Genomic DNA, 22,520 nt, shown 5'->3' with positions numbered 1-22,520 from the left:
CTAGATCTGATCTTGGGCAAGTGACTTTACCTCTCTGACCCTCAGTTCCCTCATCCGTAAAATGGGTTTAATAAAGCCTGTGATGTTCTCAGCATTGTGGGCCTAAAGGGGGCTATTGCCCCCAGCACACAGTGAGTCCTCCACCATCCCAAGTTTGTTTTCCAGAGCTGCATCCCAGCTAGAAATGACCATGATCTGTTCATCTTGAATTATCACAGCCTTGCAAATTAGTACAGGCTAACTTCCAGCCTATCCAATGTTTTGGTTTTTTTTCCCCTCCACTAGCCCCAGTAGCCCCTGAAATTCTCAGGGGTCATCTGTCCCCCTCATTGCTCGCCAAGAAGAAGTGGGTGAGCGGAGATTCAGAAAGGAGAAAGGCTTTGCATCCCTGTGCCTTAGTTTTGCTTTATTATACTGTGTTTTGTCGTCCGTTAAAGAGAACAGAGTTGGAGCTGACACATCCCAGGCTGGGTCTCAGCGTCCAGCTGGGATTCCAGACCCACCCCGCCCCGCCCTCATCCAGCTCTCTCTCTCTCTCCCTCTCTCCCACATGTGATTATTTATTGGATATTTCCCTCTGGGAGGGGATGCCCCTCCCCTTCTTTAACTGTCCCCTAATCTCTGGTCTAAGGTGGTGAACTTGTGAGAAGTGTTCTCTCCAGTGAGAATTTCTTTACAGACTGTTTTCCCTTTCCAGCTGGGAGCATGGCGCTGGGCCGGGTGGGGGGGTGGGAGGAGGGGAGCGGGGAGAGGAGGGAGGGGAGGGGGGATGGGTCAGTCCACGTCAAGTGGGCAGACGCTGTGAACCGCCTCTCTGGACAGCGGCTGTGGTGCCTCTCTGGTGAGTTCTTCACTTCCTAGGTCTTGCCATTGTTCAGTGCTACAGCCAGCTGCGGGCGTTAATCTTTGGCGTATTTGCAGTCCCAGGAAAGAAAGGCCCTGCGTGCAACAGGGCTGGGCTGGGGGCCCAGGGAATGGGCAGAGGCTGAGACGCCGGAGTGAGGAGGGGGACACGCATGTGACTGCACACACATCCATCCGCCAGGCCCCGGGACAGAAGGCAGCATCTACGCTCGCTGGCATGTGAACCTTTACGTTGTCGCTTAAACCCTTCCCGGGGAGCAGGGGAAAGAGTCTGGAACTCAAGGCGGCCCTGGTTTTCCTGCCTGGCTCAGCCACTTACTAGCTAGGCGATTTCAGGCAGGTGACTTGGGCTCCCTAAGCCTCGGTTGCTGTCTGTAAAATGGGGGCAAGTGCATTTAGACCACAGAGAAATGCACTGACCTGCGCCCGCACACGGTGGAAATGGTGTAGCCCCAGGAGTACATAAACACCCAGGACCATCCACCTCACAGTGTCAACAGGCGCACACCCATATCTACACAACCACACAGCCCTGAACACGTTCGCACTCGGTCCTTACACTTCGTATCATCACAAGGACATACCCACACATACCAATAACCCAAGACAAAGCCCCCCACCCAATCTAACCAGGACCCACTCTGCCTCTGCCCTGACTCCCAAATTACGATCCATCAGCAACCATGTAAACACAGTACACTGTACACAGTACACAGTGTACACAGTACAAAATACACGCAAGAAAAAAACACTCCCTTAACAGCAATCCCAACATCTACCTTCCAACACACTCCCAAGGCCACTGGGGATTTCTCAGTTCATAATCCCAAATGCAAATCAGAAATGTGGGCATGGTACCCCATTAAAAAAAATCATCAAGCCCTCTTCTTGCTGAATCTTCTGTTAATGACAAGCCCTTTGCTCTAGAGACAGGGGAAGCCACTCCCCAGGGACACAGGACCCTGTGAGTCAGTGGAGGGCATTCCAAAGTCAGATGCCTGCCAAAAGTTGGTGCATCATGGCAGGAAGAGTTTGTGGTGCCCGGATTCTATTTCTGTCTCTGCCATTTGCTGGCTGTGTGACTCTAGGGAATTGAGCAAACCTCTCTGAGCTCTGCTTTCAACTGCAAAATTGGGATAACAAATACCCATGGGGCAGGGCTGGGGGTTAGGTGAGATGAGACACCTGACACAGTGTCAAGAGGTGGACGGGCTGAGAGCACAGGCATCCAATCTTCCAATGAGACATCTCTGCCTGTTTGTGCCCAAAGAGCTGAGCACCTCCTCGTGCCTCAATTTCTGTATCTATAAATGGGCATCTTAATAATCCCTCTTTCAAGGTGCTCTTGGGAGGATTTCATGCATTCGTTCCTGTAAAGGGCTTAACCCAATAACTGACCCACAGTCAGCTCTCAGTGGGCTATTCTCCTAAGTAGATACTCAATAAATGGCTGCCTCTTTCCTGCCATCCAAGTCTCAGGTCAAATATCACCTCCTCCAGGCAGGCCTCCCTGATAACCCACCTACCATCACTTCCCTGGTCAGCCACTTTCTATTAGCACTCTGCTTTATCTTCTTCAAACCCTTGTCCACCTTCTGAAAGTATTTCCTTACTTGAGGACATGCTCATTGCCTCCCTTCCCCCAGGTGCCAGCCCCGGGAAACCAGGGCCTTGTGCGTTCCCTGCTGTTCTCCCAGCCCATGGAACAATGTCTGGCACATAGTGGGTGCTCAGTACATCACTGTGGGAATAAAGTGGTAGTCCCAGCTCCACTCTCCTGGGGCACTGGTGGTGGGGGAGGGGAAGGAGGATGGTGGAGGTTGCAGGTGGAGGGACCCTCCTTCTCCTCCCCGCCCCCCCTAGGGAATGTGATTCCAGGCTGCTGGCCCAGCCTTTCTGCTGCCTGCTGCCAAGGGGCTGGTGAGCCTTGATGGGTTTACCTGGGTGTTAATCCCCCAACAATCCCCCCTGGCCTGACCTGAGAGCCAGCCTCCATTCTTGTCCTGGGTCTAATTAAGTGCCTGAAATGCCACTTCCCCCTTTCAAGCCAGGCTGCTTTTCTCTGAGGTGAGTCAGGTAAAGCTCAGCCTGCTGCTTTGAAGCCGAGGAGGCCGGAAGCCCAGGCAGGTGCATGAAGGGGAGGGGGAGGCACGGAGGGGCCTGGGGGGAGGGGGGACTTCTGCCTGCCCCATCTCAGAGAGGACAGACACCTGCAAATCTCCTAACTCGGATGCTTAACCTTTTGAGGACCCTGAGCCCTAAGAGACCCAGAAAAACTAAGGATTCCTCCCTAGGGAAATGCATACATACACATACACATACCCACGACTGAGAATGCAATTCTGGGGCTTCATGGTCACCCCTGAAGCCTCTATAGTGCCTGGGTTAAGCTGACATGACGCCACTTTCCTTTAAATATATATCTGTATCTAGATGGATGGAGAGATGGATACTGATATAATCTAGATATATATATGAGACAGCTATACCCCCAATCTCAACAAGATTCTCTGGGGAAGGAGAGGATTCTTAGTTTTTATTTTATATATTTTTTCTGATTTGAAATTTTACAAGTATATATTACGTTTATATCTTTCAAATTCATATGAAAAAATATATGCATATATATTTTAGAGCCCCTGATAAAACAATGTGTGTTTGGCTTGGGAAACTCTCGGCAAACTTTATGGATCCCCTATCGCACACAAATTACTTTCAGGTCTTTTATCTCATTTTAGTTACATTCTCCCTATGTGCCAGCCATCTTTTTTGTGTTTTAACTCCTTCACTCCTTCTGTAATTTTTAGTGTCCATTGGATGGATGGGAAAACTAAAGCTCAAAGATGTGAAGTAACTTGCTCAGGGGACACAGCAGGGAGGCAGCACCTGGGTCTCACTGATTCCGTGTCCAGTGTTCCTTTTGTGGCTCAGCAGCAGCTGCCTTTGGATGTAAGGGCTGAGGGCCCAGAGGTGAGATGAAAGTGCATGTCTGAAGGCCATCCCTATGGCGTGGGCAGGAGTTGGGGACAGCAGGACAGGCAGGGGGCTCTCCCTGTCAGCCCCATGGTTCCTGGCATGGTGCCCTGGCAGATTACACCCTCAATAGGGGCAGGTGACACTAATAAAAGGTGAGGGACCCAGAGACTTTGGAAGATGTTCCATTCATGGTGCCTGGTCTAACAGTGTGGAGATTGGGTCCCTGTTCTGACTCTGTTCTCGATTTGCTGTGCAATAAGGAACAAGTCTCTTCCCTTCTCTGGGCCTCAATTTCTCCATCTATAAACAGGGTGTTGCACTAGACCAGTGGCTCTCAGGTGGGGTGGCCATCAGAGTGACCTGGGCAGCTTACCCAAAAGCCACTTCCCTCAGATGTCCCAAATCGAGAAAGTGCCCAGGTGCGTAGGCTTGGCAAAAACTCCTGGGTGACTCTGGGGCACAGCCTTCTGCCCTCCTGGCTCAAGGGTCTTTCCATGTCCCCCACCCTGCATTGAATCCTCCTTCCAGGACCAAGCCAAGATGATGCTGCAACCCAGCCACACCACCAGTACCCCAATCAAGCACAGAGAGGGTAACTGCCTCCCCCTGGCCCAGCAGCAAGTTGCTCAGGGACTCAAGAGGTAAACCCCACTGTCTGGAGACCAGCCCAGCTCTGCCTGTTCTCCCAGAGAGACCTCCCAGCCAGGAGAGAAAGTTCTCTAATCAGGGGAATGGAAGAGGAGGGGAACCATTTGTCACCAGATAAGCAATATCAGCTTATCTCTGAAGACCAATAACCACAGCCCCGGGGCTCTAATTCCAGGCATAAACAGAGCTTGTCCCTCCTCCCCTCCAGAGTAGCTCAGGACAGTAGCCTCAGCTCCTCCCTAAGACAAAGCCCTGTCTCACCAGAGTTTCCTCTATCAATGGGAAACAACGCTGCTTTTGACTTCTTCCCCTCCAACACAGTCATGCCCAGAGCATCAGAGCCTGAAGGATCCTCATGGGCCGCATCACCCCTGAAGCTCTTGTTTGGAACCCCAAGGCTCCATGGAACACAGTTTGAAAACCACTAGGCTGATTGCATCTTGCTGTTGTTCAGACAACAGAGCAAAGACCAGAGAAATTGTGTCCAGAGTTACACAGCAGTTAAGTGTTGAAGCCAGGGCCTCTTCATGGGAGGATCTGAATTCTAACCCTAGTCAAGATACTGTGGTTACTTTTCCTTGGGGCTTTCTTTATTTTCTCTTGCTGCTAAAAGGACTCTTCTCAGGAAGATGAATAGATCCTCAGAGGACCAAATCTTCAGCATTTGTCAAGTCTCAAGATCCCAGTGGGTGCTCATGGGTGGCAGTGGGGGGTACTGACTTAAGCTATAGTTGCCCTGGGGCCTGAGGATCTAGGGTTCCTGAAGGATGGGAGGGTGCTGGGGGCTGCATTGTTCAGCAAGAAGCACAGCTGGATCTGTGCCCTTCGGGCTTCTTAGGGTAAAGGCATCAGGGTCCTGCAGACCCTATTAGGGAAGAACGCCCCCCTCCCTTCTTCCTTAGGCTAATTTCTCTGTGCCTCAGTTTTCCCCTCTGAAATGGAACTTGAAAGCGTGCATCATATTACACACAAAGAATGACGTACTGTAGAGATGGGAAAGGGTTGTATTCGCCCTCACCCCGAGCCTTCGAATTCCGAGAAACAAGACTTCCACCAGCTTATTTTTCTCCTTTACCAGTGCAACTGCCAGCAGACCGGGATTACTTCTCCCTCCTTTGGGCTCACTCAGGCCACGCCCTCTGGACCTCAGCTTTTCAATCTGTGAAATGACCCGATGACCTCTAAGGTTTATACAACTCTGTCTTACCCTTTGGGATCTCAGCATAGAGAGGAATCCCAAGGTCCCTTTAGTTGACCTAGTCAGCCATAGGCTCAGTACACCTGGGCATCAGGTGGAAAAATCTGGAAACAGCTGCTTCTCTCCCTTCCTCTCCATCTCAGGCTGGGGCCGCCTGCCCTCTTCTAAAATCTCTCCACTCATCCTCTGCTCTCCATCCCCTCTGCATCTCTCTCTCTCTCTCATTAACCTTCTAACTGGTCTCTCCACACCTTCCAGTACATTCTCTGCTCAGTCCATCGCTTCCCTGCCTTGGCTTCCCACTGCCCTTGGAATAAGTCCTAACTCCTTCACTCAGCCTTGAGGAGTCCACAGCTGAGGCTCTGGTGGTATCATACCCAGAACAGCTCACAGAAAGAAGGGTTTCATAAATACTTCTGAGATGAACGGATGAACAGCCTTTGAAGCGTTTCCAAGTCATTTGGGTCAGGGCCTGGACCTAGCCTATTTGGGAATGGGGAAGCTATGACTGGGGACGGGATGTGTTTGGGGGCCTGTGTCACATACCCCCGCACCTGCCTCCTTTACACCCGGAGGATGCTTCCACCGTGTCCTCAATCAGCACATGGTGCCCACCTTCCCAACCTGCCTGCCAAAGCTGCCCAGCCTTTATCTGGGAGTGAGGGTGGGGCAGAACTCATTAGGTGAGCAAAGTCCCTCCACACACCTAGCAAGTCTGTTGGGCTCTGTTTCTGCCTTCTTCCCTTGGCCTCTGTTGAATGAGGAGTAGCTGCCCACAGGGCCCGCTGATTTCCTTTCGTTAAGGAAGAACACTATTCACTGGCATGGGCTGAGCACCTGCCCTCACCCCCTGCTGCCCCACCCCAGTCCAGACATGGTGTCACTTATAAATTTCCATCCCCTATTATTTCTGAAGCCATAGTAGTGTGGGTTCTAGATTGAAAGAGGCCTCGGAGAAGAGGAGGTGGAAGGGATTGCGGAGGAATATTTATTCAGTCTCCCAATCGGTCCTGTGTTTTATGTAATTAGATTGCTGACCCTTCCCAATGCACTGTGAAGTTGTCACCCATGGGACAGTTTTGCAGATGGGAACACTGAGGCTCTCAGGGGACCTCATTCAAAGTTACCCCGATCTTTCGGGCTCCAGGACTTCCCCTTCTCCTTCATTCTTCCCCCTCCCCAGCTCCCACTCAGGTGCCTCCTCTAGAGCATCTCACAGGGGTGGCCTCTGCCCACCAGACCTCACTGATCACAGGCCCGCAGGTGGACGCAGCCGGGGGTGACTCTTGGAGGCCTCTGGACCCGACTCCGCGGGTTCAGGAGGAGGAAAGCAAGGTCTGAGAGCCAGAGGCGCGTGCCCTAGCCACGCAGCACTTTGCGACAGACACCTTTCTCGCTTCCTCCACCAGCCCCTCCCAAGAAAGCCAGCGACTCCAGGCTCTTTTTCGACACTCCCATCTCCGGGGGCCGCCGGGGGCAGCTGACCCAGTAGAGGTTCAGCAGCCCACCGGGGTCTGGCTTCCCCTGGCCCGGGCCTCGGTTTTGTTGTGGGGTTTTGTGCATCCTGTTTTGTTCGGTCTCCCCGCCCCTTCCCGCGCGGGACCAGCCCCCACCCCACCCCCTCCCCGTCCCTGTCCCCTCCCCCTCCCCCTCCCGGGCTCCCAGCGTGCCCGCTCTTGACTTCATCCACTAAGTCAATAGCCCGGGCGCGGGCGGCCGCTCCCCCCGCTCCCCCGCCCCGCGCCGCCCCCCGGTTTTCTTCTCGGGATAATGGGGGCTCTTTGTGGCCTAATCAGCCTCCTGAGGGGCCGGGAGGCCGGGAGCGCTTCCCCCGCGGCCGTCGGTGAAAATGAAAGCGGGATTAGGCCGGGGCCTCGGCCCACACCATAGTAAAGCGCCACCAGGCATTCGCCCCTTCAAAGCCCCTTTCGGGGGTTTGGTTACTTTATTTCTAAAGTTGTTTGTATTTCTAAAGTGGCCATTGAGGCGCGAGCGGGGACAGTGCCGGGAGGGCGTTGAGAGGAGGGGGCGGCCCCGGCGGAGGAGAAACTCTCGGAGCCTCCCTCTCTCCGTCTTCGGACCCGCTGGCCAGTTTCCAAAGAGCCTCTCCAGGCCCTGATTTCCTCCCGCCCTGGGAGGTGCGGAGAGGCTCTTATCCCCACTAATCAGATCGGGAAACTGAGGCTCCGGCACTGATGCAAGGCTCCACACTAGAAGATGGGCTCCCGGGATTCAAACCCACCACGCAGCCAGAAGGGGAAAGGGGGTTTTGTTTTTGTTTTTTGGGTTTTTTAAGGGGGAGACGCCAAGGGGCATTGATCGCGTTAATCGCCCACGGCGCACAGCTCTGAGCGCACCAGCTAAACCTCTTGTTGTCGCCTGCCTGTACAGGCCGTCGAAAGGAACGTCCAACCCGAACACGATTCGACCCCCTGAGGGAGGGAAGTTTAGCCCCACTTATTAAAGAAAGTCCCAGAGCCTCTTTTCTTAGGGTTCACTCTCAACACCTCCAGTAAATCCCAGAAATGCCGGCGCAATCATTCAGAATCTTCTCCCTCCGCCAAAGATGGGAGGGAGAGAGAAGAGATTTTGAATTTTGGCATTTGCAGGCAGCTGGAGAGGAAGGGGTACAGAGGGGGTGGGTGGGGGGCAACAAGCAGCAGCAGAAGAGGGTTTCTCCTAGCTGCGCCCCTTCTCCCACACGCGTACATTGGAATTTCTTTTTTTCTGTCGTACTTTTTAACCCTCCGAAGGGTGGACCCGAGCTCAAAATGTCCAGACGTGGAGGTAAACTGTAAAGATGAGGATCGCAAGGGCGGAGCGGGGCGGGGCAGGGGTGGGACTTAATGCAAATTCGCGGGTCAGGTTCTGGTCCTGCGGCTGGACCAGCGTTGTCAGTTGTATCCGTGGTTACAACTCCGGGTTACAAGAGAGCTCCGGGGGATAGAGGCGCTTCTGCAGCCTTTCACTGGGAACGGAACAGTTCCAGAAGGTTCCTTAAGACGCCCCCTGACCCCTCCCAACCCCAAAGTTGTCGCTCTACAGAGAAACTCGAGCTTCAGTCTGATGCTCTTGTCTACACAGCCCAGATAAATTCGGTGCGGACTTCCTGGACAAGTTTCCAGGGAACAGGAAGGTTTGATCCCATCTCCACGCAAAAGTATAAACAACACACCAGGCAAACACACGTCCACCCCACAAAACCTCGGCGGAATGTTGCCTTCTCTTCACCTTCCTCAGTCACCTAGAGACCCGCGGTCTGAAGTCGAACCCGAAGCCATAACATCCTCTTCACCTGTCACCCCGCGCGACCGTGGAGAGGGGCCCGAGGAAAGGTGGCCGCCCACTCGTCTGGGGCTCTGTCGGGTCTGGGTCCCACGGAAAGGACCCCAGAAAAGTTCAGGGGGCGGTTTTCCAAGCTACTTCTCGTGCGGACGCCCCACCCCCTTTTCTGTCCGATCCCGGGGCCTCTTTGATCTTTGGTCAGACAAAGAGCGCAGCGAAGGCCAGAGGCTCCGGAGCCCCGCGGCCGGGCTGCTCCTCCCTCCTCCCCTCGCTGGAACCCGCGGCGCTTCGAGGCCCTGGTTGACGCCTGAGATTCCCGGGATCAGGTTGGAGGCTGCCTGCCAAACTCAGCAAGGGCCCCCAAACACATCCTGCTGTTGTGCTCACCCGGAGAGTTACCCAAACACACACACTCGGACACTTCATTTTCCCCTTCCCCAACATTCACAAACACCCAGACACACACAGGTAGCCTAGCAAGGAGGCAGGCGCACAGGGAGGCATAATGGGTCGACACTCACACAAACACATGCACTGAAGCACAGTCTGTTTATTTTCTGTCTCCACCACCTGGCTCAGAACTCCATGAAGGCAGGGACCTTCTTGATGTCTCAGGTATTCCTGGGCACTTAACACAATGCCCGGTACATAGTAGGTGCTCAACAATATTTTTACAGAATGAATGAAGAAATTGACCCCCTGAGAAAATGTCTTTCTTTTTTTCTTCTTCTTTTTTCCCCTATTCTTTTCTCTCTCCATCTCTTTCTTTCAGACATACAAAAGGGGAGCACAGCATTTGTGCTTATCTCTGCATATAACAACCTCATAAAGGACCCCTCCGACAACCAAATGGGGATGGGAGGGTGGGATCCACTGCCTCTGTTTTGGAAAGAAGAAGGAAGCAGCAAGGGCCAGACAGAGGTCAGGCTCTCAGCCTCACCTCTTCCCCCAGCCCACCCCACCCCACCCACCCACCATCCATCTCCCCCTCCTGGGCTCGGGTTCCTGCTCCTGGACTCAGGCGCTCCCTCAAGGATACCAGAGTAACCAGAAAACATGTGTGTGTGAAGTTCTTAATGGGGTGTGGCCTCTAGAAGCCCACACACCCCTTTGTACGGCTGTAAAATTCCTCCTGTATGAACCTCTGTGCATAGCCAATTTCTTAGGTTTTACCCCATTCTCAAAGGGGTTCAAAGGATAAGAATCTTTGTCTTAGTGCAATTCTCTGGTTTTTCATGGAAGGAAACTGAGACCCAGAGGGGCTAAGAGAGTTGTTCAAGATTGCATTGTTAGTGAGTTGGGGGCAGGACGGATGGTATATTTCCTGGGCCCAGCGCAGTGCACTGTGCCCCTCCCGGATTCGTCCTGTTGGGCTCAGCTGGAGATTGGGGGAGCAGGCCATCAGAGGCAGGGATGGAACACTTGGCCAGGAACTGGATCCAGAGCAGCGTGAAGCCGTCAGCTCCTGCAGCGTTGTAACCTCACTCTTACCCTCCGGTCTGCAGCGTTCCGAAGCTGGGGAGTGGGGATGGTGGCCTGCGCGCCACCCCTTCCCCAAACTGGGAACTTAGAAGGGGCGGCTGCTAAAAACCGGAAGGCGGTGAGCCTCACTCTCCCGGCAGCGAAACCCGGACTGGGGTATTTATTTAGCGGCGCTCTGAATAAGGGTTATCCGCCCCTCTCGCCGCTAGTCCCGACGGGGCCAGGCTCACAGGCCGGCCCCTTTCCAGCACCCCGGTCGGAGCGCGGACCCCGGGCCCCCGCCTCGAGGTCGGCCTCCCGCCCGTCCCGCCGGCCCGACTGGCTCTTCTCTAATTAAGCGGCGGAATCGCAGCGAGCCGCCCGGCCGCGCTGTAATATGATGAACTGCCTTTGTGACGGTGTCACCGAAAGCGCTTCTGATAAGGGGAAGCAGCGGAGGATCAAAAGGACGACAGCGGCTCGCCCGCCTCCCGCCGCCGCCCGGCTCTGGGCGCTCGCCCTCTCCGCCCGCGCTCTCCCGCGGGCCGTCTCTAGGTCCCGAGGTCTCTCCTGATCTCCCCGTCCCAGGCCAGCCTTTCGGTGCCTCTGCGTCTCTTTGTCTTTCTTCCGGCTGCTCTGCGCCTCCCTCGGCCCCGGCGCGTTTCTCAGCGTCCTCAGACGCTCTAGGCAAGGTTCTCCCGTCCCACACTGGGTCTTTCTCTGAATTTTCTCGTGCACGCGCGCTCTCTCTCCTGAAGCTCTCCTTTCTGACTCTCTCTCGTCCCTCCGCTGTGGCTCTGGGTCTCCCAGGCCTCTGCCCATCCCTGCCTTGCCCTCGACTCGGGCTCGGGCCCAGCACACCTCCAGAGCCCGGGCAACCGAATCTTGGAAAGGTTCACGAGCTGACCCGCAGTCTCAGAAAGTCGAACCAATTCATTCTCAGCAGGCCCGCAGGGCTCCCCGGCCCTGGCAACCCGCGCTCATTCAGCTGCCAAATAGAGGGCTGGGCACGAGGGCCCAAGGCGCCCTGGCCTGCCCTCGGGGCCTCTTTGGAGCGAGACTTGGGGTGCACACAACTTCCCCTCATCCCTCTAGAGGCTGCTGCGGCTCGCGATGCTTTTCCTCTCCCCCGGGGCTGAAGTTCCAAGTGCAGCCCACCCCTCTTTGGCATCCCCTTCCCTATACCCCTTCCTTTGGCCCTCACCTCCCCTTTGCCCTCGACCCCTTCTCTTCCTTCTTCAGGCCCCTCCCCTTTGCTTGCTCCTAGCTCCCCCTGCGCTCTCTCCAGACTCCCTCCCTGCCTCGCCTCTCCCTTCCCCCCACTTTGTTTGAAGTTCTGGAGAGATCTATCTACTAATGGGGAAGTTTCCCCCTTAGGTCACCGTTCTGCCTTGATTCGATTTGGGAAGGCAAGTTCCCTCCCTCCCCCGCCCGACCCCAGCCGGGGCCAATCGCTCCAGAGCAGGTCAGAAAGCGCTGACCCCATTTCCACCTTTCCTCTTTCAGCCAGAGTTGGGGGGAAGGGGGAAAGGAAAAGAAAGGCCAACGACAGCAAAAACTGGGGGGTGTGTGTCCCAACTTTCCAGTTCCTCTCATTCCCATCCCCAACTGGGTTTCCTAATTACCTTATTAGTCTGGAGTGGGAGAGGGAGATGAGCTATTTTTCTGGAATTTCTGGAATGTGCCCCCCCTTAGTCATGGCCTTCAAGGCCCCAAAGCCCCTGGAGAACCTCCCCTTTGGGGTGTCTCTTCTGTGTTCTTCTTGGTAGCAGGAAGGCTCCCCCTCACCTGGCACTGTCTATTATGTGGTGTGAGTTCTATCTGGCGTTAGACTATGCGCTTCCAGGACAGAGCCAGGGGTCTTGGACACTTCATGTTTATATCCTTAGGTGCCCATTAGGAATGAAGCCTCATCAACTTTGCTGATGATGGTAAATAGAAACTCCAAAGAAGCAACTTAGAAGGAAATCTCATTTGCTCAGTCCTCTTTCCCTATATTAAAAAATATGTTTGTATAGATTATTTATATAAAATGTAGTGTGTGACAACTATCATTTTCAGAAAGACATTCTTTAAAAAAAAAAGCCCCAATAATCACCATACAGCTTTAAGGATACTGTTATATGTGCTTTTAAATCCTTCCATGTAAATTCCACTGAAAAATTTGGAAAGCTGTGACAGGGGAGGGGGCCGCGGGGGTAGGAGGGGGGAGGTTAATCCGGGTTTAATGCTGCGATGCCGTCTTAGGACCAGGGTTAGCCTGATTGCGTTATCTCTTCCCAACATTTGAGACGCCCATATTTCACCCAGCCAAATAGCTCGGAGAGCAGCGCAGATGGCTGCCGTGGTCGCGCCTCAGGAAAATGTGTTATTAATATCTAAATAACTTCCCAATACTGTCTGGTAAATCTCCCCTCCACCATTCCAAATGATGAATTCGTTTGAAGTCTTCCCCCAGCCTCATCTTTTCAATGTCCCTCTCTCTTCTCTCTTCTTAGCCAGGCTTATTTCAAACTGGTAAATATCTAATTCCTTTAACGGCTGTGCCGTGCACACGAGTCTTTTAGACGCCTGGAAACAGCCGGTGTGTGGCAGTGCGTGCCCGGAGGTGAACAGAAAACCCGCATGCCCTCGCAGCGGGGGACCCCACCCTGTTTCGAAATGCGTTTGGGAGACTGGGGTTGCGCGGGAACCTCAATCTGGGAGCTGAGCCCTTCCTTTGCGCGCCCCGGACACTCTCTCCTGGTCCCCCGCGGAGTCCCAAAGGCATCCCCCCTCCCTAACGCGCAGCTCTTCCGCGGCTCCGGTCTCCGAGACCCCGCCCGCAGCCCTCCGAAGGCGTCCCTCGCTCTCTGGGGCGGATAATTACCCTCCGCTCGCCTGTTCTCCCTTGTTTAAAGTTTGTTTTCTAAATGTCTTCTATTAGATTATGTTCGTTCATTCCCCCTCCAACCTTATCTCCTTCTGTCTCTTCTCTCCTTGCCCGTCACACTCGATTTAGGCACGAGTTTATCTGGCAAACAGTTTGCCGACTTTGTTTATTTACCGCGGGTTCTGGGGCTGCGAGCGCGCGCGCGCCAGTGTTCGCCTTTGTAATAGTTATCTCATTGTTGTTCTTCGTTAGTCCCAGCTCCCTCCACCCTCTCTCTCTTCTTCGGTTGGAGGGATGGAGGAAAGAAAGGGGGAGTCTTGTCAGCCCAGTGTGGGTTCGCCCCCTCGCCCGGAGCCCCCTCCCCCGGGATATCTGCCTCAGACCCCCGCACCCCTCCTCTCCGCTCACCCCATCCCCCCACCACCCCGGCGCGGCGGAGCCCTCACCCCCTCCCTCTCCCCCTCTGGTCTCACTGAATATCCACCGCCGAGCTCTGCCTAAAGCCGGGGAATTGCCTGACACCCTCCCATCTTCCTCCGAGCCCCCATTATGCGAAGCTGATCCCACTCTGAACAGCCTCAAATCCCGCCTGGACTCTGTTTGATTAGATTGCCAACCCGGGGTAATCCTTTGATTTGGTGGAGTGTCAATTACCTTTCTGTAAACACACATTTACAGAGGAGGGAACTTGTTGGTATAAATCAATGCAGATTGTTTCTTGATAAATGGACTATCTTCGACCCCTCCCTCGCTCCCTCTTCCAAGGCCCCTCTCCCTGGAGCCCCCTCCCCTCCCCTCTCCCGTTCTCGCCCAGCCAGTAAACAATGCCCCTTCCAGGTGTGAAGCCGAAAAAACGGTGTGGGCTGAGGGGAACCGTGCCCCCCTTCCCCTATTCATTCGCTCCCCCGGAGCCTAATTAAATTTGGCAGGTCCTTGTACACACAATCAAAACAGCTTCCTCCAGTGTAGCAAACGACCGAAAACCGCATTAGCAGCTATCGCAGCTCTGCCAAATTAAATTGTTTCCCACCTCCTTTTACAAGTGTCTAAAACCGACACTTCGGGCTCTCCCCTCCTTTCCGATCCTTCTCCATCATTCCTCACTCCACACCTGTAAGTTTGCTGCTTTAAAAACAAATTAAGGAAAAATGCAAAGAAATACAAATCTGCCTTTCACGCACGCACACCCTTGGCCTCCACCTCAGATGGTCTTTCAGAGCGGGAAGTCAGCATATTCCCGGATGGACTTTGACGTCGCCACTCCACCCCTCCCGAAAATGCACACTCTTCTTTTTAATCTTGTGAATTTCCACCTTATTTCATATTCATTGTGACCGGGCTGGGCTTCTACCCTAGACACCAACTTGGTCTGATCTGGTCAGTTTCAGCCTAAACTTGAGCCTTGTCAGATGCAAGAGGCATTGGTGCTCTTACTCTTTATTACTGTTGTTGCTGCTTTTCTAAATTATTGCTTATTTCTTCACACTCACTCCCTCAGCTCCCACGGAGGAATGGCTCGACTCTTTGCAAACCCCTATCAAATTTCCCACAAGAGTCTCCCTGGACTCAGGTTGGGAAGATCTTTTTCTTTCCCCATCCCTCCTCAAATCCTTTACCAGTCGAGTCCCTGCCTGTCTCTCCCCTGATCCTCGGAGAAGGGGTGAGGAGGAGAGAGTCCAAGTGGATGAGGGCAAGGAACCTTTCCAGGTGTGCAGAGCATGGCCGGAGCCCCTATCCAAAGCGGTCTGAGAATTCTCACAACCAACAATCCTAATAACTCAGTCTTAACAAGGATAAGAGCAAAAAAAAAAAAAAATATGAACAGCCTCATGAATATCAGCCCAAGGGGAGCAGGAGTGAGCTGTTCAGAGATGAAAGTGCACAGAAATAAAAGCTCAATTTAATCTGCTTTAAAACCCTTCAACTTAACGTTTGTGCTTCAAACTCTGAGAGTGAGGACTGATTGCGGATAAATAGTTTCTTACCATGCCTGGAAGCTATTACACCCCTCTCCAACACAGTTTCCTATTCAGCAGTCCCAGTTTTCATTACCAGCTCTAATAAGTCTTAACATTATTAAATGCCAAGCGGACGATAGGAAAAAACGGACTCAGGGAGGGATCTCTCTTTAGCGCTTAAAGAGGAGAGCTCTTAAACCCCTTCTTCGTCGGCTCCCCGCCTTGAGAGAGGCAACCCCCGGAGAAGGCATTTGTCAAGAGCAAGAAGCCAAAACAAAGTTTGTGGGTGTGCACCCCTCCCCCTGCTCTGCCCAAGGGTATCTCTGCCTCTCCCCATCTGGCCCACTCGGGTGGAGGTCTTTTCACCTTTAACTTGGCCATGAAACTGACATCCAGGGCCTGGGAGAGAGATGAGCGTTTCCAACTGGGTGGTTCACCGGGATGCCAGCCACTGGCCAAGGTACTCAAATCCGGAGCTGATATCATTTGTCCACAGATGGAAAGGCAGCCCTCTCTCATCCCCCCTGTCATACTGCCCATCACACCCATCTACAATCATACTACATATCCACACAGAATCCACGGCTCCGATCCAAAGGCCCGTGGGCAAACCACCACACCGAGAGACATGCGCTTACACCGCCATCCAGCTCCCAATCACAGGGCCCAACATGCCCACTGTCACTCAAAAACCACGGGGCTTTCTGGACATCAGACCCACCGCTTTCATTTCATTTCTGCAACTCCTCTCCAGACTCAGCGCCAGTACTTTCAGCCTTCCCATCTGGAACCTCCAGACTCCTCCTTAAACCCTTGGAGACTTGGAAATTCCTGGTTCTACTGCAGGGAAAACCTCTATCCAGCGAAGTTGCCTTTCTGCTGGTTTTATAAGCCCAAATCAGCACCGGAAACTCCTGGACTCCTTTGAGCCAAAGGGATTTCCAAACCGAACTTGCTACCCTTTTCCTTTCCTTTACTTCCCTTCCTATCCCTTCCCTTCCCTTTCCTTCTTCCTCAGAAAAAATGTATCTATTGTGCTTCCTTACAGACTGAATTGGAAGCACATTGGGGTATCCCTGCCACACACACACACACACACACACACACATACACACACAGTCTCTCCAAATAAAACCAAACTTCCTTCGCTTCTCCTGGGGTACCTCTCAGAAGCTGTGTCTGCTGCGCTGTATTTCGCAGGGAAAGATTATTCAAGTTCTCTCCCCACCCCAAGAAAAAGTTCAACTAAGTCCCTTTCCAATCTGAACTGAAATAAGGAGGGGGTCTCCCCCCCCACACACACCCCACCAGGGATCCCCGGGCTCTAGGCTGCCTCTGCCGAGCCAGGGGCTTACTTGGAAGCCCCAGGCCGCCTCCCGCTGCAGCCCCGAGGCCCTCCGGCAGGCCCGCACAGCGGGGTGCCAGGCACAGCTTGTTCACTTTCTTCCCTGCCCTTTTGTCCCCGGTGGGACTGGGCTCCACTTGGGGCCCTGAATGTCAATAGCCCGCTTCTTCCCCAGCTCCAGACTGCTCCCACACTGGGCTGCACGTACCCCCCCCCCCACCATCCTTCCCCCTCAGACCAGGCCTGTGAGGGCTGGGCCTCGCTGGGAGTTGTCTTTGGAAGCGGGCTTTGTCTGTGAAGTTCATCTTCAAGGTTGGGAGAGACTACTGAAAGCTGGAGGGAGACCTAGGCTAGGAGTTCCAGGGAGGCGAGGAGAGGAGAACCCCCTGGAAGGAAACTCAAATGAAACTGTGCTCTTTTACAAGTTTCGGGGTTCAGAACACTCCCCCACTTTTTCCAAATCCACCATTTTTTTTTTTGCAGGTTATAGTGGCCACTGCCTTTCTTGTCTGCGTGCTGCCTGCCTGCGTGTGTGTTTGGAGGCTTAGCTTCTTTTCCCGTCCGTCTACGTGACTTTGGGTCTTCCGTTTTTCTTTCTTTACCCGCGTCCCCCCTTGAAGCACACTTACCAAGTCTCAAAGAGACCTGCGAGGGGAGTGGTAATGAGGAAGGACCTTCCCTTCTCTTGAAACTTACTCCGTCAATAAACAAAAGCACAATCCCCTTTCCTGGGCGCGCAGGCGCCTGAAAGATAAATGCCTTCCCTAGTTCATCTCCAGAAAAAGCGGGGCTCAGACTCCAGACCCGTTCCGCAACCACGCTAACAGCGGGGAGAGGGCGTGTGGAGCCTGAATCTCTCTCCCGCACTGGGATCCTCCGACCCTGGGCATCTGAGAACTCGGCCTCAACTCCTGGCCCCGCCTGCGCGTGCCCAAGAGGAAAGCACCTCAAAAGTGCACCCTTCTGCCCCCTCCCCCGCTACCTCCGCGCCGTCTCGGTTCAGCCCTGGCGTCACAAGACGGAGAATTAAGGCGGCGGCCCACGCGGCCCTCGCTAATTTTTATTGATTGCAGCGGTCAGTCAACTGTCAGGCGGGGTTTCAAGGGACCGTTTAGAGAGCGTGTGCGGGTCTGCTTAACAAATTCATTTAGGGAGCCGCGGGGCCGGTTCCTCTCTCCTCGCCCCCCGCCCCCTTGCCCAAGTTCCCTATAAATAATAGATCGACACCGACACCGGGACTAGCAGCCCAAACGCCAGCCCCGGAGGACACGCGGCCCGGAGTCTTCAGCGGGGTGCGCAGTCCGCGGCGCCCGGAGCCCTAACCCGCCGCCGGGTTCCCCGGGGACGCAGAGGCCGTCAGGACCCCGCTCCGCCGCGCAACTGAGTCGCGGGCTCCGCACCCAACCCGGCCTGGGGGCGCACCGAGGGGGCGCTCTCCGCACACACCGAGAGGCTCCCGGCTGCTCCGGGGGCTGCGAGTCCTCCCGCTAAAGATCTGTCCGCCAGTCCGGGTGGCGGCGGCGCCACCACTGGCCCGCACCCTGGTGAGCGGGGAGACGCGGGCTCGGGCGTCGTCGGCCCCGGGACGGCTCCCTACCTTTGTCGCCCAAGATGCCGTCGATGCTGTGCTTGGCTTTCTTCTCGCCGTCGTCCTCCTTCTTGTCCGCTTCGTCTTCCTCCTCCTTCTTCCCGAACTTGATTCTGAGCACGCGGCTAATCGAACTCACTAAACCTCAGAAATTCAAAGGCAAAAGAGCGAGTATAAGTCGTTGGGGCCGCGGAGCGGGGCCGCCTGGGGCCCTGGGAGAAGTAGCGGAGCCCATTTCCCCCCTAAATACACTCAGGAGGACTCACACCCACTCCCCGCCCCGCCGTTGGACATTTACACCTACTGGGAGGCACAAGTACAGTCACTCACGTAGAGACTCACACCTGGGGCACTCACACGGTGGCAAGGCGGTGGCAGAGGAACCCACCTAGTGAATTCCTATCACATCCTTGCACACACTTGTGTTTTCCACTGGCACGTACCCTAGATGCACTCACACCCACACCCACCTCCCCAGGACCTCCCTGGAGGCCCTCCAGCCCCCGATGCTGTAGTCCCCACACTCAGGTGTGCATCCCAGCCCTGCACACTTGAATGCTCAGGTACACACACAGACACCTGGGGCCACTTTCTCCCACACAGGCAGCAAGATTCAGGGCCTCCACATTTGGGACCCACTGGTGGTTGGTGGCAGCAACAGAATAGAAATGGTGACTTGGAGAAAGAGATCCAGGGAGATCACAATCTACCTTCCTAGGATGGACTCATGTCTCTAGGCCACTTCTCTGAGAAGGCGCCAAGGGAGCTTCCCTTACCACCCAACTTTATAGGATAACTTTTTCCCCATTTCCCTCCCCCTTCTCTCCCTCCCTCCCACCCTTCCTTCCTTTCCTTCCATCCTTTCTTCCTCCTCTCTCCCTCTCTCCCTCCCTCCCTTACTTCCTCTCTCCCGTCCTTCTCCCTTTCTTTCTTCCTTCTCCTCCTCTCTCCCTCTTTCCTAACTTCTTTTCTTTCCTTCTTCCCTCTCCCCATCTTCCTTTCAGTTCTGATTCCCTCCTATGCCCTCACCCTCTTTGCGTTCTGGTTCTTTTCCTTCTCACTTTTCTCTGAGTTCCCTGTCATCCAGCATCTCCCCTCCTCTCCCACCTCCAGCCCCACACGACCTGAGCCCTGGCCAGACTCTGGGCAAGTTCTGCTGGCTCAGCTGCCTTCTCACCTGAGGGCACGGTGCTGCGGTCACAGTGCCCATCCTTCAGCAGCCGGTCTCGGATCTCCCAGCTGAACATGCCTGGGTTTTCCCTCTTGTATTCCTCTATCTTTTTCTCCACATCCGGAGTCGCCACCTGCTTCAGAGGTGGAGGTGGGAGAGTAGGAGTGGAAAGATGGGGTAGGGGGAGGGAGATACTTTTAATATCAACCTCCCAAGAGCCCCAGGCCAGGCTGGTGGCTCTGGTCACCATGTCTCCATTCTGAGATTGGCTTTACCCTTTCAAGAAACCTGTTACTGGCTCCCAGGAAGGCGGCCGGGATTGGGGGATGTGGAATAGGGTAGTGATAGGTAATAAAATAGAAACCTAATTAGGACTGGGGTCCCCCCTCATTATTCCAGGCAAGACTGGGGAAAGATTCCCCCTGGTCTGGGATGGTGACAGGGGGTCTGGGAAGATGTAGGGACAGCACAGGAATGACTCATTGGCCTCAGGCAATCTGGACATCAGTTATCCCCATCCCTGAGAAATTCAAATAACGGAGGATGTCTCGGGGTGGAGACCCTCTTCCACTGTCCTTCGCGTAGGAAGCATATAGACTCCCTCCCCGGTGCTACTGGATGACACGGTAGAGAGAGGGGCTACAGCCAGGATACCCCAACCACGGGAAGGCTGGCTGCCAGCTCTGCAGCAAAGACACTCACTCTGGGTTTGCTGCCGCCAATGGCCCCAGGCCGGATGGACCCGGTCTCCTGGTAGCGGCAGAGAATCTTGGAGACGCAGCCATGGGAGACACGCAGCTGGCGGGAGATGACACAGGGCCGGATGCCATGGTGGGCCATCTCTACTATCTTGTGGCGGATGTGGTTAGGAAGGGGTCGCCCGTTGATGAAGACCCCACCAAGCTGATTGACCCGGCCTTGGCCAAGTGGGGTGGACACTGGAGAAGGAAGGGGGAGATGAGGAAAAAGAGAGGCACAGGGTGAGGATGGGAAAGAGACACTGAGTTCACAGCCCTTTTGACTCCAGTTTTGTTTGAGCTCCAAGACCCCTGAAAGCAGATCTCAGTTCCCCACATTTGAAGCTGTGGTAGTTCGGAGGTCAGGAAAAAAACTGTCACGAAGCCAAGGGAAGGTCTGGCAGAGATGGAGAGAGGGGTCAGGGTTGGCTGCAAGAGTCCCTATAGATGCTGTGTGTCTCCAGTCCTGCCACACTATGGGGAAGGCGGACACACCTGGGGGATCTGATGCCTCTGAGAAGGAGAGGGAGAGAGACAGAGGTGAAAGGGCAGAGCCTAGAGACTGGCGGAGCCTGGGGACTCTGGGACCAATGGTCCTCTGGACCCACAGCTTGGACGGCAGGTCCACTTGCCTTTTATAGAGGCCGATAATGGGTGAGATGTGGCCCATCTGGTCAGTTCCATGCTCTAAGTGGTCAAGTCTGATCCATTTTATTGGGGCCCAGAAGGGGTTGGTTGATTACTAGTAGTTACAGCCCTGGCTTGGGCAGCAGAATTGTCCTACCCATAACTGAACAGCCAAGGCACAGCAGAGGGACCAGCAACAGAATGCCGTTGGCTGCTGCTTCTGGGGGCACCTGGCTATCCCTTGAGAGACTCTCCCTCCTTCCAACCCCTCTCAGAGCTCGAATTTCGTTTTGGGATGATTTGGGGACATGCCCCATCGTCGGCAAGCTTCTAATCAAATACTCATTTGGCCTCAAAAACCCATGAACTGTCTCTGCAGGTTCAGAGAGGCTGGTGCACAGATGGGCCAGAGTCCCTGGGTGTGGGTGACTTTGGGAACGAGGAAGACAGACGCGCCTGATGTGTGCTAGGGAGGGGAGAACGCCTGGGAAGCTTTAATGCAAAGTCCATACAATTTCCTCCCAGAAGGTTGGAGGACACCCGGTGCACTAATCCGGCCTCGATCCCCCCAATTTGGGGACTCGGCGGCTGCGGAGATCTGGCAGATTAGAACGATTTCACAGCCGCCCGAGTGGAGGGAGCTGACAGTATAATTGGAAGGGAGGAGGCGAGAAGAAGCTCCGTTGCTGAGCTGTTCCTACCGCCTCCTCTCTGGCTCTGCCGGTCCCCACACCCCTCTTCGTAAAACTAGGTGTCTGAAGCCACCCTCGGATTTAATCAGAAATCGTGCGTCGCCAAGTCAGAGTCACTCGGTCTCCGTGGCGGGATATGCCATTAGCGCTGGAGAGCTCTCCAGCGCACAACTTTATATTCAAGAGCCTCTTTAGCGACCGGCACTCGGCTCTCCTCAGTATTCTCCGTCATGTTGGGCAAATATTGTCCTAATCCGCTGCGCGTCCTCGGCCGCCTGTTTTACTTGCATTCGCTACAGGAGAGTGCTACGGCAAATCCCCGGGCTTGTGCGCTCTCCCGCCTGCGTGGTTGCTCGCGCGCACTTGATCACGGAGCCACTCTCCTCGCCTCTGTCTAATTCAGGGACCCGCGCCGTCTAGCTGCTGGAGGGACGCCCCCTCCCCAGATCTCAGGCTGCCTGTCCATCCGTACCCTCCTTGCCTTCTCTCTCCTTCTTCACGTACAAGGGGCTCATATAATTATAAGAAGAGTAATTAAAAAATAAAAGTCGCACCTCTCTCTAACCACTTCTGACATCCCGGGCTACCTACCCCCAGAAGCCAAGTGATCCCTCAGTTGACAGGTTGAAGGCCTTCTATTAGTTTAAAAAGAAAACAAAACAAAAACGCAGGAAAGGTGCGCTCCCAGCCCTTGCTGGAGCCCGGAGCCGGTTCACCCCGGATGCCGGATATTTAGGGAGGTCACATTACAAAACGGACACTTTTCCCTTGTCTGGACAATTCCCTGCCCTCTCGCCGTCTTGAGGTCTCCCCCGAGAGATTTCCAGAGTTCGGAAGCCCGAGTGGAAACTTTTGGGGGAAAATCGTTACTATTTATTGTTTCAAGTTAGTTTGTTTCCAGACCCAAAAGCAGAGTCCTAGTTTAGGCATAAAATATCACACATTGTTGGTATTTCGAAATAGAAGGGGCTGGAAGACCATCCCAGAGGTGAAAAGAACAATTCAAAACAAGAGTCGAAAGCACGTAGCTGGCGAACGCAGAGAGTCGAGAAAGTATTAGGTGGAAAAGTATCTAAAAATAGTGGACAGAGTTGAAAC

The 22,520-nt window shown here is 54.3% G+C and overlaps 1 protein-coding gene across 2 annotated transcripts in view; it reads right to left on the bottom strand.

Moving 5' to 3' along the window:
• Positions 1-22,520, bottom strand: part of PAX7 (paired box 7) — a gene marked incomplete at both ends in the record, with an annotated part of 98,945 nt that overhangs the window by 76,043 nt on the left and 382 nt on the right. Inside the window, 3 exons of one of the 2 annotated variants that reach the window (XM_082614445.1) lie at positions 18,205-18,339; positions 19,373-19,502; positions 20,069-20,304. In XM_082614445.1, the coding sequence (XP_082470571.1) occupies positions 18,205-18,339; positions 19,373-19,502; positions 20,069-20,304 (501 nt within the window). The remainder of the gene's footprint in view (positions 1-18,204; positions 18,340-19,372; positions 19,503-20,068; positions 20,305-22,520) is intronic. The other variant, XM_082614446.1, reaches the window with a different exon arrangement.

The sequence above is a fragment of the Mesoplodon mirus genome, assembly GCF_964341445.2.
Source record: "Mesoplodon mirus genome assembly, chromosome: 3".
In the NCBI taxonomy this organism is placed as follows: Eukaryota; Metazoa; Chordata; class Mammalia; order Artiodactyla; family Ziphiidae; genus Mesoplodon; species Mesoplodon mirus.
The sequence above is the reverse complement of the archived record's forward strand: the minus strand, read 5'-3'. Positions and strand labels throughout refer to the sequence as shown.